The sequence below is a fragment of the Heloderma suspectum genome, chromosome 1 (assembly GCF_057233095.1).
Source record: "Heloderma suspectum isolate Gila_16-S chromosome 1, 16-S_ref, whole genome shotgun sequence".
Lineage (NCBI taxonomy): Eukaryota > Metazoa > Chordata > Lepidosauria > Squamata > Helodermatidae > Heloderma > Heloderma suspectum.
In genome coordinates this window covers 191,841,622-191,856,969 of record NC_139458.1, presented here as the reverse complement: position 1 = coordinate 191,856,969, position 15,348 = coordinate 191,841,622, and the positions used below count along the sequence as shown (strand labels likewise).

Below are 15,348 nucleotides of genomic sequence, written 5' to 3'. Positions count from 1 at the left end.
TGTGATAATATCTATGTATATGTATTTTTTGTTTCAGTACCACCCTCTGTTGAACTGGATGTGAAATTAATAGAAGGCCTTGTTGTTAAAGCTGGCAGCACAGTAAGATTCCCTGCGATCATGAGAGGTGTACCTGTTCCCACTGCAAAATGGGTCACTGATGATACTGAAATCAAATCAGAAGGCAATTACAAGATTGATACTGATAATTACTCAACAGTTCTCACTATTAAAAGCTGCACCAGAAAAGACACTGGAGAATATCTGCTTACAGTATCTAATATAGCTGGAAGCAAAACTGTACCTGTTCATCTAACAGTTTTGGATGTTCCTGGTCCTCCAACTGGCCCAATTGATATTCTAGAAGTAACTCCAGATCACATGGTTATTGCTTGGCGACCTCCTAAAGATGATGGTGGAAGTCCTGTGATTAATTACATTGTTGAGAAGCGAGAGTCAAAGAAAGAAACCTGGGGAGTGGTCTCTTCAGGAGTTAGTCAAACTAGAATTAAAATTCCACGTCTACAGAAGGGCTATGAATATATTTTCCGAGTCCGTGCAGAGAATAAGATAGGCATTGGTGCACCTCTTGATTCTCAACCAGCAGTTGCTAAGGCTATGTTTGATCCACCATCCCCACCTGGTAAACCAGTAGTTCATGATATTACAGAAAATGCTGCAACAGTAACTTGGACTATACCCAAATCTGATGGTGGAAGTCCAATCACTGGATACATTCTTGAACGCCGTGAAATCTCAGGCAAGTGGGTACGTGTCAACAAATCACCAGTGCTTGACCTGAAGTTCAGAGCTACAGGCCTCTTTGAGGGTAACACGTATGAATTCCGCGTTTTTGCAGAAAACAGTGTAGGCATAAGCAAACCGTCTCCAGTTTCTGACCCAATAAAAGCATCACGTCCTATCACACCTCCTGGTCCTCCCATTAATCCAAAGCTCAAAGATAAGACCAGAGAAACAGCTGAACTAGTATGGACAAAGCCACTCAAAGATGGTGGTAGCCCTATTCTGGGATATGTTGTAGAATGCCAGAGAAGTGGAACTACACAATGGAACAGAATTAATAAAGATGAACTAATCAGACAGTGTGCCTTTACAGTACCTGGACTAATTGAAGGAAACGAATATAGATTCCGTATAAAAGCTGCTAATATTGTAGGAGAGGGAGAACCCAGAGAATTGCCAGAAACAGTTCTTGCCAAAGACATTCTCTCCCCTCCAGAGCTAGAGCTGGATGTGACGTGCCGTGATGTAATCACAGTCAGAGTAGGCCAAACAATAAAGATTGTTGGCAAAGTGAAAGGTAGACCGGATCCTGACATCACATGGTCTAAAGATGGCAAAACGCTAATAAAAGATAAACGTACTGAAATCATTCAGGAATTCCCTCATATAGAGCTGCAAGTGAAAGCAGCTACAAGAGCAGATCATGGCAAATACCTTATTTCAGCTAAGAACAGCAGTGGACATGCCCAAGCATCAGCCATGGTTAATGTACTTGACAGGCCTGGACCTTGCCAGCACCTGAAAGTCAGCTATGTCACTAAAGATTCTTGTATGGTTTCTTGGGAGAACCCTGAAGATAATGGTGGCTCAGAAATTACAAATTATATAGTAGAATATCGTCAACCAAATCAGAGAGGCTGGTCAATAGTTTCTTCTGATCTTACTAAACGGCTGATAAAAGCCCATCTCATAGAAAATCACGAATATTTATTCCGTGTTTGTGCAGAAAACAAAGTGGGTCCAGGCCCAGTTGTTGAGACCAAAACTCCAATCCTTGCCATTAATCCCATTGATAGGCCTGGTGAGCCTGAAAACCTTCACATTGCAGAAACAGGAAAGACATTTGTGCATCTGAAATGGAGGAGGCCAGACTATGATGGTGGCAGCCCCAATTTAACTTACCATGTTGAGAGAAAACTGAAGGATTCAGATGAGTGGGAAAGGGTACACAAAGGCAGCATTAAGGAAACACAATACATGGTTGACAAATGCGTTGAAAATAAAACTTATCAGTTCAGAGTTCAGACCAAGAATGAAGCAGGTGAAAGTAATTGGGTAAAGACAAGTGAAGTTGTTGTTAAAGAAGAAGTGCAGAAACCAGTACTAGATCTAAAATTAAGTGGAGTACTTACTGTGAAAGCTGGTGAACCAATTAAAATTGAAGCAGGACTTCGAGGCAAGCCACAACCGGAAGTATGTTGGACAAAGGATAATGAAGATCTGTCCAAATCCCCAAGAGCCAAAATTGAAACAACTTCAAACTCATCTAAGTTCATTCTCACAAAATCAAGGCGAACAGATGGTGGTAAATACGTTATTACTGCCACTAATCCAGTTGGTAGCTTTGTAGCGTATGCCACTGTAAATGTTTTGGACAAACCAGGACCTGTAAGAAATCTGAAAGTCTCTGATGTTTCAAGTGACCGGTGTACTGTCAACTGGGATCCACCTGAGGATGATGGTGGTTGTGAAATACAGAATTACATTGTGGAGAAATGTGAAAGCAAACGTATGGTTTGGACTACATATTCTTCCTCGGTGCTAATGAACTACATACATGTAACACATCTCATAGAAGGTAACGAATACATATTCAGGGTTCGTGCAGAGAATAAAATGGGCACTGGTCCTCCAACAGAGACAAAGCCAATTATAGCAAAAACAAAGTATAACAAACCTGGTCGTCCTGATCCTCCAGAAGTCACGAGAGTCAGCAAAGAAGAGATGACTGTAGTCTGGAATCCACCAGAATATGATGGTGGAAAATCAATTACAGGCTATATATTAGAGAAGAAAGAGAAACGATCATTGAGATGGGTTCCTGTTACCAAAACTGCAATCCCAGAAAGACGTAAGAAAGTTCAAGATCTTATTCCAGGACATGAATATCAGTTCCGAGTCAAGGCAGAAAATGAAATTGGAATTGGTGAACCAAGTTTCCCATCGAGACCAGCAATAGCAAAGGACCCAATAGGTACTGATCTTCCATATATTATTGTATTAGTAATCTTTTAATTTAAAAGATCTTTCTCTGATTCACTGGAATGCTTATTCCTGTACTTTTATGTCACCTTACAGAACCACCCGGTCCTCCCACTAATCTTAAGGTTGTTGATAGCACAAAGACCTCTATTACTCTTGGATGGGGAAAGCCAGTCTATGATGGTGGTGCTCCAATTATTGGATATGTGGTAGAAATGAGACCAAAAACTGATAAAGCAGGTCCTGATGAAGGATGGAAAAGATGCAATGTTGCTGTACAAGTTGTTCATACAGAATTTACTGTGACAAGCCTGGATGAGAAAGAACTATACGAGTTCCGTGTTTCAGCCCAAAATCAAGTTGGCATCGGCCGGCCAGCTGATTTGAAGGAAGCTGTTTCTCCCAAAGAAATACTTGGTAATTTTGCCAACCAGGCATTAAATCATGTGTCCTTTATTTGATTTCTTAAACTGTACTTTCCAGGTCTAAACGTTTTATCTTTTCATGTTCTTTTTCAGAATCTCCTGAGATTGATTTGGATGCAAGCCTGAGAAAGTTAGTCACAGTCAGAGCAGGATGCCCCATAAGGCTTTTTGCCATTGTGAGAGGGAGACCAGCACCTAAAGTCACCTGGAGGAGAGTGGGAATTGATAATGTTATCAGGAAAGGCCAGGTTGACCTGGTTGACACAATGGCCTTTTGTGTCATTCCCAACTCTACACGTGATGATTCAGGCAAATACTCTTTGACAGTTGTTAACACTGCTGGAGAAAAGGCTGTCTTTGTGAATGTCCGCGTCCTTGGTAAGTTACAGAAAGAATTTTAGCACCTATTCTGGTTTGATAATTTATCAATGTATTGATTACAATTTCCTCTTTGCAGGAATCTGCTGTTTTAGTTTGAATTGTGGTTTAATACTGTACATATATTGATATTTTTTAAAATAGATACTCCTGGACCTGTAGCAGAGTTCAGCGTCTCAGATGTCACAAAAATGTCATGTCACCTTTCATGGACACCACCTGAAAATGATGGTGGTAGTCCTGTAACACATTACATCTTGGAAAAACGTGAAGCTGATAGAAAGACATGGGCAAAAATTATTGCTGATGTAAAGAAGACTAGTTTCAAAGTTGCTAATCTTGTACCGGGTACTGAGTATTTCTTCAGAGTGACTGCTGTCAATGAATATGGTCCTGGTGTTCCAAGAGACACACCAAAGCCAATGCTGGCCACAGATCCACTAAGTAAGTATTTCATAATACAGATTCTGTATTATTTCATCCAACAGATTCCAGTTTTGTACAATTGCTTAGATAGTCAAAATCAGTTGACTGCTTACGTCTGAATGGCAACAGATTGTATGTAACCAAGTCATTAATATTTTTTCATCATTATTACAAATAGATTAACTGAATCCTTGTATTCAGGAGATTTAGAAACCTGCATGACTAATGTACTGTTAGACATAACCTAGCATTTCTAATGCACTGTCTGATGCCACTGTCAGAATCTTCACATAAGCTTCACACATTAAAAAAAGGTTACAGTAAAATTTGATTTCATGCAGAAAGTGAGCTGGAGTCACATTATCAGAAAACATAATCTACATAGCCTAGAGTCTATGTTTAATGTATGTACACCAGGCTTTATTTCTGGGAGTAAATCCCCACTGAACTCCTACTTCTGAATAGACATGGATTGCACTGCACATGATGAGAAATCAAGGGCTGTGCATGATTCTGGCTCTAATTTGTACTGAAATCAATGGGATCTAATTCCAGGAAAATGTGTTTAGGATCTGACTGTAAGTCTAGGTTTAAATTTTGATAGATCATTTGGTGCAATACCACAAAAGGTCCACTAAGCATACATATAGCTTTGTAGAAATTTGAAATTGTAGAAATTTGAAATTTGCCTGCACCAATACAGGCAAAAATAAGGCATTTTCATTTTCATGTATTCTTTTACTACATCGTGGTCATATGATAAGGATATGAGTGGTTCACAAAGAGCAAGCACATCAGAACAGTGTAGTACTACAACATTTAAGAGTCACTGGTCTTATAACGTATTTATTCAAAAGGACATTTAAATGAATGAACTGTTAACACTCTATTCTGTTAAAAGAACATAGTAATAAATCACAGGAAGATGCTGTGATCTTAGAAATAATTTAATCTACGCACTGTTTGTTAAAAAGTAAATATTTCAATATGTCTGCCTGTTTTATTCATAAGGTGCGCCTGATCCTCCAAGGAAAGTTGAAGTGGCTGAAATTACGAAGAACAGTGCTACTTTAGGGTGGTTGCCACCACTGCGTGATGGTGGTTCTAAAATTGATGGATACATTATTTCATATCAACAAGAGGGCCAAGCTGAAGATCACTGGACACAGTACTCTATTGTAAAAGATCTCAATATTGTTGTTGCTGGCCTAAAGGAAGGAAAGAAATACAAATTTAGAGTGGCTGCTAGAAATGCTGTGGGAGTAAGTTTACCCAGAGAAACCGAAGGCATGTTTGAAATTAAAGAACAACTCAGTAAGTAACTGATTATTATCATTTGTACCACTAAAATCTATTTTAAATTTGGTGAAATGATTCTGATTTGAAATGCATTTATTTAGCTAGAGTTTTGTGTCTAGCTTTGGACATCACATAAAGGTATTTAGAACTGTGTGCTACCACTTCAGCTGACTTTCTCATTGAGGTTTTCTACACAAGGCACTTATTGCACACTCATCATTCCCTACTCACGGTAGTTTATGGGTTCTTTATACAACGACGTGACCCTCCAGTTTCGCTTCTGTGCCTAAAGAGCACTTTCAGCGAGGTTTTTAGAGCAGGAACTATGTGGTATTATTTGTGAAAGTGAAAGAAAACATATTTTTCTACTTGTATAATTGCATTATTCTGCTATAGCGCTGTGCCATCTAGAGTTTATGTAGCAGAAAAGCAGGAAAGGAAACGCTCTTCGTGTAGTGCTCAGATCTTAAATCTGCGATGGAACCAAAAGAAGATATAGCGGATTAACACTGTGTAGAAAAGCCTTTTGTTGGCATTCAGTAAAACAGTTTATATGTAGATTCACTGGCTCTGCTCTGTTACCTTCAAAACACTGTGTTAGATATTTGCTCTGGCCTGATATAAGCCCTTTCAGGCAACTTCTTATTAGTGCTTTGTTTGCTTCATTTTCACACAGCAAAGCTGCACACATTTGCATTTGAATTTCATCATTTTAAGATGTAGTAAAATCCCCCCCATCTGAAAAATATTACATTGCTTGAACCTTAGAATGTAAAATATGTGAAAATACGAAGATATTCCCTCCTAACTGGATTATGTTGCAGGGATATTATGGTTCAGACATTAGGGTAATGCATCAGGGCTAGTTCCTTGGAAACCATTTGAAAGCAAGCCAAAAAAATTATTCCTCTTTTGGGACACAGTGTCAGTTCTTCCACTATCCATGCCCAGTATCTAGATCATCAAAACTGACAGGAGCATGAGATTTAGTTTGAAAGCCAAAACTACCATCCTCACGGTAGTAACAGTGATATCAGCAGGAATAAATAATTTGAAATACCAAATACATTGGTTATACGTTGGTTACTTGTTTTTCTGTTATTTAAATGTGTGTTTCTCATTGTTTGATTTTAATTCCAGTGCCACCTAAGATTCTGATGCCAGAGCATATCAGTTTAAAAGCTGGGAAGAAACTCAGGGTCGAAGCGCATATTTATGGGAAACCTCACCCATCCTGTAGATGGATGAAAGGAAACGAAGATGTGTTTACATCCAGCCGTCTGGCTGTGCATAAAGCAGACAACACTTCTGTTCTCATCATTAAGGACATAACTAGGAAAGACAGCGATTATTACACTCTAACAGCTGAAAACAGCTCTGGAGTGGCTACTCAGAAAATCAAAGTGGTTGTCATGGGTACACTGATTTTTCTTTTCCATGCTTAATTCTTTACATACTTGCCTTTAATATACTCATCAATTAGCATTGCCTTAAACTTATATTTTTATATCTTTCTACAGATGTCCCTGGTCCACCACAGCCACCATTTGAAATTTCTGATATAGATGCTGATGCCTGCTCTTTGTCATGGCATATTCCTCTCGAAGATGGTGGTAGCAACATCACAAATTATGTGGTAGAAAAGTGTGATGTCAGCCGAGGTGACTGGATAACAGCAGTAGCTTCTGTCACAAAGACGAATTGCAGACTTGGCAAACTAACCCCTGGAGAAGAATACATGTTCCGTGTTCGTGCTGAAAACCGTTTTGGCATTTCTGAGCCACTTGCCTCCGATAAGATGATTGCAAGGTTCCCATTTGGTAAGCCTGACTCAAAGAATGATACAGTCCTAAACAGAATACTTGTTATGCTAAAACGATTAAATATATATATATATATATTCTCATTGCTTCCTCTACAGATGTGCCTAGTGAACCAAAGAATGCACGTGTTACCAAGGTGAACAAGGACTGCATTTTTGTGGCATGGGACAGGCCAGACAGCGATGGAGGCAGTCCAATAACTGGTTATCTCATCGAACGTAAAGAAAGGAACAGTTTGCTGTGGGTGAAGGCCAATGATACGCTTGTGCGATCCACAGAATACCCATGTGCAAATTTAATTGAAGGCCTTGAGTACACCTTTAGAATCTATGCCCTGAACAAAGCAGGTGCAAGCAAGCCTAGCAAACCAACAGATTTTGTTACAGCAAGAACACCAATTGGTAAGCAAAACACTTATTTTGCAGTGATTGTGGTATACAATTATTATTGCTAATATTGAGCCAGCAAGTTCCATAAATATTAGTAGTATAAAGCATAATCCAGCCGAAGCAAAGTACTTTTAAGCCCCATTGATTTCAATAGGTGAATTAAACATGTCTTTAAATCTGTTCCAGTGAACAAAGGGGACTAAGAATCAATTTTTGCAGGATTGGGCCCCAATTTTTCTCCCCCTTAATTCCTCTGGATTTTGTAAAATTCATTAGAAATATACAGTTTGCTCAGTGATGACCCTAGCACTTTACATGCCTCTCAGCAGAGACGAATCTTGGGTGTTGCTTATTATTTGAAAGTATTTATATAAAATGCTCAAAGTGTAGGAGTAAATCTGACCTCATTTGTTTTTAGATCCTCCTGGTAAACCCGAAGTTATTGATGTCACTAAGAGTACTGTGGCCCTTATCTGGGCAAGGCCAAAACATGATGGTGGCAGCAAGATAATTGGATACTTCGTGGAATCCTGTAAGCTGCCTGGAGATAAATGGATACGATGTAATACTACTCCCCATCAAATACCTCAAGAAGAGTACACTGCAACCGGTTTGGAGGAAGGTGCACAGTACCAATTTAGAGCAATAGCAAAAACAGCAGTGAACATTAGCTGGCCTTCTGAACCTTCTGATCCAGTAACTGTTCAGCCAGAAAATGGTAAAGAAAGTATTAACTGAATACTGTTATTATTAAGCAAAAATGTGTCCTTTTCATTACATACCCTTTGCAAAAAAATCATTTTGTTTTACTTTTCAGTGCCACCAAAAATAGAGCTTGGTGTAGGTATGAAATCCTTACTTGTAGTAAAAGCTGGAACCAATGTTTGCCTTGAGGCGAATGTGTTTGGCAAGCCTATGCCAACTATTACTTGGAAGAAAGAGGGGGAGATTCTAAAACCAGCTGAAGGAATCAAGATAACCACCAAGAGGAATTTATCTACTGTGGACCTCTTCAGTGTAAATAGAAAGCAAACAGGAGATTATACTATTACAGCTGAAAATGCAAGTGGTTCCAAGTCAGCAACTATTAAACTTAAAGTACTCGGTAGGTGAAAGTTGAATTTAAATTGCTCCATTTAAACTTCAGAAAATGTAGCAGTTGTGAGACTTCACTGTTTGATATTTTTCCCCAGACAAGCCTGGCCCTCCAGCTTCAGTTAAGATTACAAATATGTATGCAGATCGCGCAATGCTTTCTTGGGAACCTCCCCTTGAAGATGGCGGATCAGACATTACTAATTACATTGTTGACAAACGAGAAACAAGCAGGCCCAACTGGGCTCAAGTCACTGCCAATGTCCCAATTACTAGCTGCAGCGTTGAGAAACTGATTGAAGGACACGAGTACCAATTCCGCATTTGTGCTGAAAACAAATATGGAGTAGGGGACCCAATCTTGACTGAATCAGCAGTGGCTAAAAATCCATATGGTAAGTATATCTTAGTACCTTCTTCTATCCAATTGGCGATTATTTGTGTTTTAACAGCCACCTAAGTGCATTTCAAATAATTATTTGTAGATGTACCTGGACCCCCTGAGCCACCTATAATTAGCAACATAACAAAAGACTTCATGACTGTAAGCTGGAAAGCACCTGTTGATGATGGTGGCTCCCCTATAACTGGGTACATTGTTGAAAAACGTGAAACTAAAGCTGTTAACTGGACAAAAGTGAACAGAAAGCCGGTCATTGAGAGAACGATAAAGGCCACTGGACTCCAGGAAGGAGCAGAATATGAGTTTAGAGTAACTGCACAGAATAAAGCTGGACCAGGAAAACCTAGTGGGCCATCTAAGCCAGCATATGCTCGTGATCCTCAGTGTAAGTTGAACATCTATGTATTTTTTTAATCTTGTGTGGCTATTCGTGTGTGTGTGTGTGTGTGTGTGTGTGTCCAGCTGCTTTTGCCAGTTTAAAATTGTGCACTACATAACTTCCTGTTGCTTTCATTCTCAGATCCTCCTGGCCCACCAGCATTCCCAAAAGTTGTTGACAGCACCCGTAGTTCTATAAGCCTGTCTTGGAGCAAACCAGCATACGATGGTGGAAGTCCCATTATTGGCTACCTTGTTGAAGTAAAACGAGTAGACACAGATAATTGGGTCAGATGCAATTTGCCAAAGAATTTGCCAGATACCCGTTATGTTGTGACTGGACTCACGGAGAACACAGAATACCAGTTCCGCATTTATGCTGTCAATAAGGTTGGATACAGTGATCCAAGCGATGTGCCAGACAAGCACCTAGCAAAAGACATTTTAAGTGAGTATCCTGAAAAGAAACTGAGTTGCTGGTTTTAGTGCAGTTTGAGGGGAGGCAGTGTAGAAGCTTTAAGGAAAAATAGAGGTTCTATACTGAACTATTTTATGAATTCACATGTATCTGGTCCATAAACCACTGTCTCTCAACTTTCAACAATAGCACATCATGCTGCTCTATTCCTGAAACCTCCTTCAGTATAGAATACTCCATCTGTTTTTCATTGCAGCATTATTATCAATATTCTAAATTTTCTTGTTGTTGAAAATAAGGTCACTCCTTCTGTGTGATACTTTAAAGGTGTCACGTTATGAGTACAAAATGAGCACAGTTTCCTAATGGGAAACTCCTAAGCAGTTACACCACAGCAGGGACCCAAATTTCACCAGTGCCCTTACACGCTAAGCATTATGGTTAATTCAGTGTCAGCTCAGAAGAAAGTGAGAAAAGAATGTGAGAACCCAAGTAGTTTTTGGTTAGATGGCATGAAAACTTGCAATTGGAAGTCTGAAGTAACTTTTAGAAGGGTTTTCTCTCTATTCTTCTTTTAAAAATATTGCTTGAGTTTTATTTCCCTAGCATTATTTCTTTATATTTTTCTCTGTTACCTTTCTATTGCATCCCACCCTGTCCTGCCTCAGCCATTCAGACTGGGGTTTTTTCTTTATATTTTCAATAGTCATTTTAAGCATAAGTCTACTTTTACATATATCTTTACTTTAAAATACAGTTCCACCTGAGGGAGAGCTTGATGCTGAATTGAGGAAAGTCCTAATATTACGTGCTGGAGTCACAATGAGGCTTTATGTGCCAGTAAGAGGCCGCCCACCTCCAAAGATCTCTTGGTCCAAAGTGGATGCCAACATAAGAGACAGGCAAGGACTAGACATCAAATCAACTGATTTTGACACCTTCCTGCGGTGTGAAAATGTAAATAAATATGATGCTGGAAAATATGTCCTGAGTCTGGAGAACAGCTGTGGCAAAAAGTCATACACCATTGTAGTCAAAGTACTTGGTAAGTTCTACAATTATTGCAAATTATACATATATACAAATAAATGTACATGCACATACAAGATTATAGTGATTTGAATGGCTCTCTCTCTCTCTCTCTCTCTCTCTCTCTCTCCCTCTCTCATTTTCTATAGTTTGCTCAATAACTTCAATTTGTTAATTTGTTTTAATACAGACACTCCTGGGCCACCTATTAATCTGATTGTAAAAGAAGCATCTAAAGACTCTGCTTTTATCTCATGGGAGCCTCCTTTAATTGATGGTGGGAGTCCAGTGAAGAACTACGTGGTTGAAAAACGTGATGCAGAGAGAAAATCGTGGTCCACAGTAACAACAGAGTGTCCAAAAACAAGCTTCAGGATCTCTAACTTAGAAGAAGGCAAATCTTACTTCTTCAGGGTTTTTGCTGAAAATGAATATGGCATTGGTGACCCTTGTGAAACGCGTGATGCTGTTAAAGCTTCTGGTGAGAAGAAAATCCACAGTCTTGCCCTAATGAGATATTAAAAGGGTCTTCTGTTTCTAATTTTCTTTTGAACTTTATTGATATCATTGTTCCTCCTTGCTACTAGAAACACCTGGACCTGTTGTAGACTTAAAGGCTCTGGCTGTGACAAAATCATCTTGCAATTTATCATGGAAAAAGCCTATTAGTGATGGTGGAAGCCGTATTGATGCGTATATTGTTGAGCTAATGACTGATGAAAATCAGTGGCAAGAAGTTATGAGGTCAAAGAATCTCCACTATTCAACAAGAGACTTGAAAGAAGGAAAAGAATACCTTTTCAGAGTGAGAGCACAAAATGAAGCTGGCTATGGAACACCTAATGAAATTACAGTGGTGGCAAGGGATGATATTGGTGAGTAGATACTTATGTTCTCTCATTTATTGATCTCCTCAGTATGTGGCAGTTTAGTGAGGAATAGAACTTCTAGTGAGACAGCCATGTTAGTCCGTTGCAGGAAAAACAACAAAGGTGCCACAAGGCACTTTTTCCCCCCGAAGAATAGAAATTGCTGAACTGAAACAATTGTATTAACTGGATTAAATCCAACATGGCACAAGTGAAGGTTCACTAGTGCAATGGGACTTTCTCCCTCTTTCCTCCACTCTACACCCATCTTCCCCTCAGGTTTTCTGTCCCTCCAGAGCAAATTTTAAGGGTGCATAGGAGGCTGCAGAGGAGGGGGAGCGTTGTCTCCCACCCCATTCTGCTGTCGGAACTGATTCTGTCAGCGGAACGATAGTGTCACATACAACCCTCTGTGCTGAGCATATGACTATTCAGTACCTTCTGTTTTACAGTGCCACCTGATCTTGATTTACGAGACCTGCCAGGCTTATGTTATCTAGCTAGAGAAGGAAGCTGTTTCCGTCTGAAAATCCCAATTAAAGGCAAGCCAGCGCCAACTGTGACATGGAAGAAAGGAGAAGATCTGGCCCTTACTGAGACAGGAAGGGTTGCATTTGAAGCTACAGCAGTGAACACTACATTGCTTGTACGTGACTGCCATAAAGATGATGCTGGAAAATACACAATCACTCTGAAGAACATCGCTGGCAGCAAAGAAGGCACTATTTCCGTGAAGGTTGTTGGCAAACCTGGAATCCCAACAGGACCTGTGAAATTTGATGAAGTTACGGCCGATGCTATGACATTAAAATGGGGTCCTCCAAAAGATGATGGTGGCTCAGAAATTACTAACTACATCCTAGAGAAGAGAGACAATGTGAATAATAAATGGGTGACATGTGCATCTGCTGTCCAGAAAACTACCTTTAGAGTTACAAGACTTCATGAAGGCAGTGAATATACTTTCAGAATCAGTGCTGAAAATAAATATGGAGTAGGTGAAGGTCTTAAATCTGAACCTATAATTGCAAGGCATCCATTTGGTAAGCCCAACATAATATGCTTGCTGAAAAGTATTTTATTTTGTTATGATTAAGTCTAATTCTTTTTCATATTTATTACATTTTCTAGATGTTCCTGATGCTCCACCACCACCCAAAATTGTTGAGATTAGGCATGATTCTGCATCTTTAGTATGGACAGACCCTAAAAAGACAGGTGGCTCACCAATCACAGGTATTCTCTTTTGGGCTTTCATCTTGCTTAGATTCTCTTAGGTTTTCTTTCCTAGAGTTCCAAGCACAAATCATGATGTAATACATTTTAATGAAGTCCCCTTTTGCTTCCTTATGGTGCAGCACCTCTCTTTCAAGTGCAGCAAACTCAAAGAAAAAAAAGCTATAATGCATGGTACATCTATATTTAGGCTACAAAATAAAACCGCCTAGAGTGCATTGGCTATTGGGCTGTATAGAAATGTAATAAATGAATGAATGAAAATGAAAACAAGTGAACTGGAATCATATTAGTTTAAATATATAAGAACTATAAGCCTTGTAGCCATTTGCCTGGTAGGCTGTGGTGGTGACACAAATCTTTTACTGGAGACGAGTCAAGGAAGCTTTTGTAAACCGGAAGAGTTAAGTTTTCTATTCTTTTCTATTCAGGTCATTGAGGCCACAAATGTTTAATGCGGGTAACACAAACAGTCAGTCTATACAAAGCCCTTTCAGCTAGGAACTTCAAAGGTGCTCTAAGGAGAATACTGGTTTTTATCAGGTCACTGGTACTCTTGCATTTACCGTTTAAAATTATAAGTAAGTGTTATCTGTGTTTGTTTTCTTCTGCAGGTTACCACATTGAGTTTAAAGAAAGAAACAGTATTTTGTGGAAGCGAGCAAACAAGACTCCACTAAGGATGAAAGACTTCAGAGTGACAGGGTTAACTGAAGGTTTAGAATATGAATTTAGAGTGATGGCAATCAATCTAGCTGGAGTTGGTAAACCTAGTCTGCCATCTGAACCAATTGTGGCCCTAGATCCAATTGGTAAGTTACCCAAAGAAAGAGAATTTTTCATGAGCTGAAAAAAAAATGATATCAAGTTTACCATTCCTGCATTCTGTCTTTTTTTTTTCAGATCCTCCTGGGAAACCTGAAGTTATCAGTGTAACTAGAAATTCAGTAACTCTGATCTGGACAGAACCAAAATATGATGGTGGACACAAATTAATTGGCTACATAGTGGAGAAACGCGATCTACCTTCGAAGACTTGGACGAAGGCAAATCATGTGAATGTTCCAGAATGTGCATATACAGTAACTGACCTTTTTGAAGGTTCAAAATATGAATTCAGAATTAGGGCTAAGAATACCGCTGGAGCTATTAGTCCTCCATCAGAATCTACGGGAGCTATTATATGCAAGGATGAGTATGGTGCGTATTCACTGTAAAAACACTCATTGGTTTTGTTCAATTAATGTTCAAGTAGCTTCTAAAACATTATTTTTCTGACAAATTAATTTTCTTTTACAGAGGCACCAACTATTGTTATTGATCCTACTGTCAAAGATGGCCTGACTGTTAAAGCAGGAGATACCATTATGATATCTGCTATTAGCATCCTTGGTAAACCACTTCCAACGTCAGCATGGTCCAAAGCAGGAAAAGATTTTAAGCCTTCAGAGACTGTTCATATTGAATCAACTCCAACCTCTTCTGCACTTACTGTCAAGTATGCAGATAGAAAAGATTCTGGTGAATATACAATCACTGCAACCAATCCTTTTGGTACTAAACAAGAACACGTACATGTAAAAGTTTTAGATGTACCAGGCCCCCCTGGACCAGTTGAAGTCAGCAATGTCTCAGCTGAAAAAGCTACTCTTACATGGACACCTCCTATAGAAGATGGTGGATCACCAATCAAGTCTTATGTACTTGAAAAGAGAGAAACTAGCCGACTGCTATGGACTCAGGTTGCCGAAGACATTCAGTCTTGTAGGCATGTTGTTACTAAGCTTATCCAAGGAAATGAGTATATCTTCCGTGTCTCAGCTGTGAACCAGTATGGCAAGGGAGAACCATCTCAGTCAGAACCAGTTAAAATGGTGGATAGATTTGGTAAGCAAAACCAGTGAACAGGTATTAATAGAAATTGACTGCAGTATGTATAAATATTTAAGTGTTGTTCAAAATCTGTTTTTCCCCCATTCAGGCCCCCCTGGTCCTCCTGGTAAACCAGAAGTATCAAATGTTACAAAAAACGCTGTTACAGTCAACTGGAAGAGGCCAACTGATGATGGTGGCAGTGAGATCACTGGTTACCATGTGGAAAGAAAAGAGAGGAAAGGTGTGAGATGGGTCAGAGTATCAAAGAAACCAGTATCAGACCTTAGGTGCAAAGTGAC

General features: G+C 39.4%; 2 protein-coding genes across 4 annotated transcripts in view; one reads left to right on the top strand and one right to left on the bottom strand.

The window, feature by feature from the left end:
- The window catches only part of PLEKHA3 (pleckstrin homology domain containing A3), a 105,848-nt gene that overhangs the window by 14,721 nt on the left and 75,779 nt on the right, over positions 1 to 15,348 (bottom strand). For all 3 annotated transcript variants that reach the window (XR_014784985.1, XR_014784986.1, XR_014784988.1), the window contains one exon: positions 1 to 15,348. This exon is cut by the window's left edge and continues 14,721 nt beyond it; it is cut by the window's right edge. The gene's annotated coding sequence lies outside the window, so the exon portion shown is untranslated.
- TTN (titin) overlaps positions 1 to 15,348 on the top strand; it is a 310,226-nt gene that overhangs the window by 248,323 nt on the left and 46,555 nt on the right. The window contains exons 255-276 of the mRNA XM_084814765.1: positions 38 to 2,998; positions 3,103 to 3,423; positions 3,525 to 3,809; positions 3,954 to 4,253; positions 5,247 to 5,549; positions 6,675 to 6,950; positions 7,055 to 7,354; positions 7,456 to 7,758; positions 8,165 to 8,464; positions 8,564 to 8,851; positions 8,940 to 9,236; positions 9,327 to 9,629; positions 9,765 to 10,070; positions 10,798 to 11,085; positions 11,260 to 11,550; positions 11,657 to 11,944; positions 12,391 to 12,981; positions 13,070 to 13,174; positions 13,789 to 13,986; positions 14,078 to 14,374; positions 14,474 to 15,061; positions 15,156 to 15,348. The exon at positions 15,156 to 15,348 is cut by the window's right edge and continues 110 nt beyond it. Coding sequence (XP_084670891.1) covers positions 38 to 2,998; positions 3,103 to 3,423; positions 3,525 to 3,809; positions 3,954 to 4,253; positions 5,247 to 5,549; positions 6,675 to 6,950; positions 7,055 to 7,354; positions 7,456 to 7,758; positions 8,165 to 8,464; positions 8,564 to 8,851; positions 8,940 to 9,236; positions 9,327 to 9,629; positions 9,765 to 10,070; positions 10,798 to 11,085; positions 11,260 to 11,550; positions 11,657 to 11,944; positions 12,391 to 12,981; positions 13,070 to 13,174; positions 13,789 to 13,986; positions 14,078 to 14,374; positions 14,474 to 15,061; positions 15,156 to 15,348 — 9,382 coding nt within the window. The remainder of the gene's footprint in view (positions 1 to 37; positions 2,999 to 3,102; positions 3,424 to 3,524; positions 3,810 to 3,953; positions 4,254 to 5,246; positions 5,550 to 6,674; positions 6,951 to 7,054; positions 7,355 to 7,455; positions 7,759 to 8,164; positions 8,465 to 8,563; positions 8,852 to 8,939; positions 9,237 to 9,326; positions 9,630 to 9,764; positions 10,071 to 10,797; positions 11,086 to 11,259; positions 11,551 to 11,656; positions 11,945 to 12,390; positions 12,982 to 13,069; positions 13,175 to 13,788; positions 13,987 to 14,077; positions 14,375 to 14,473; positions 15,062 to 15,155) is intronic.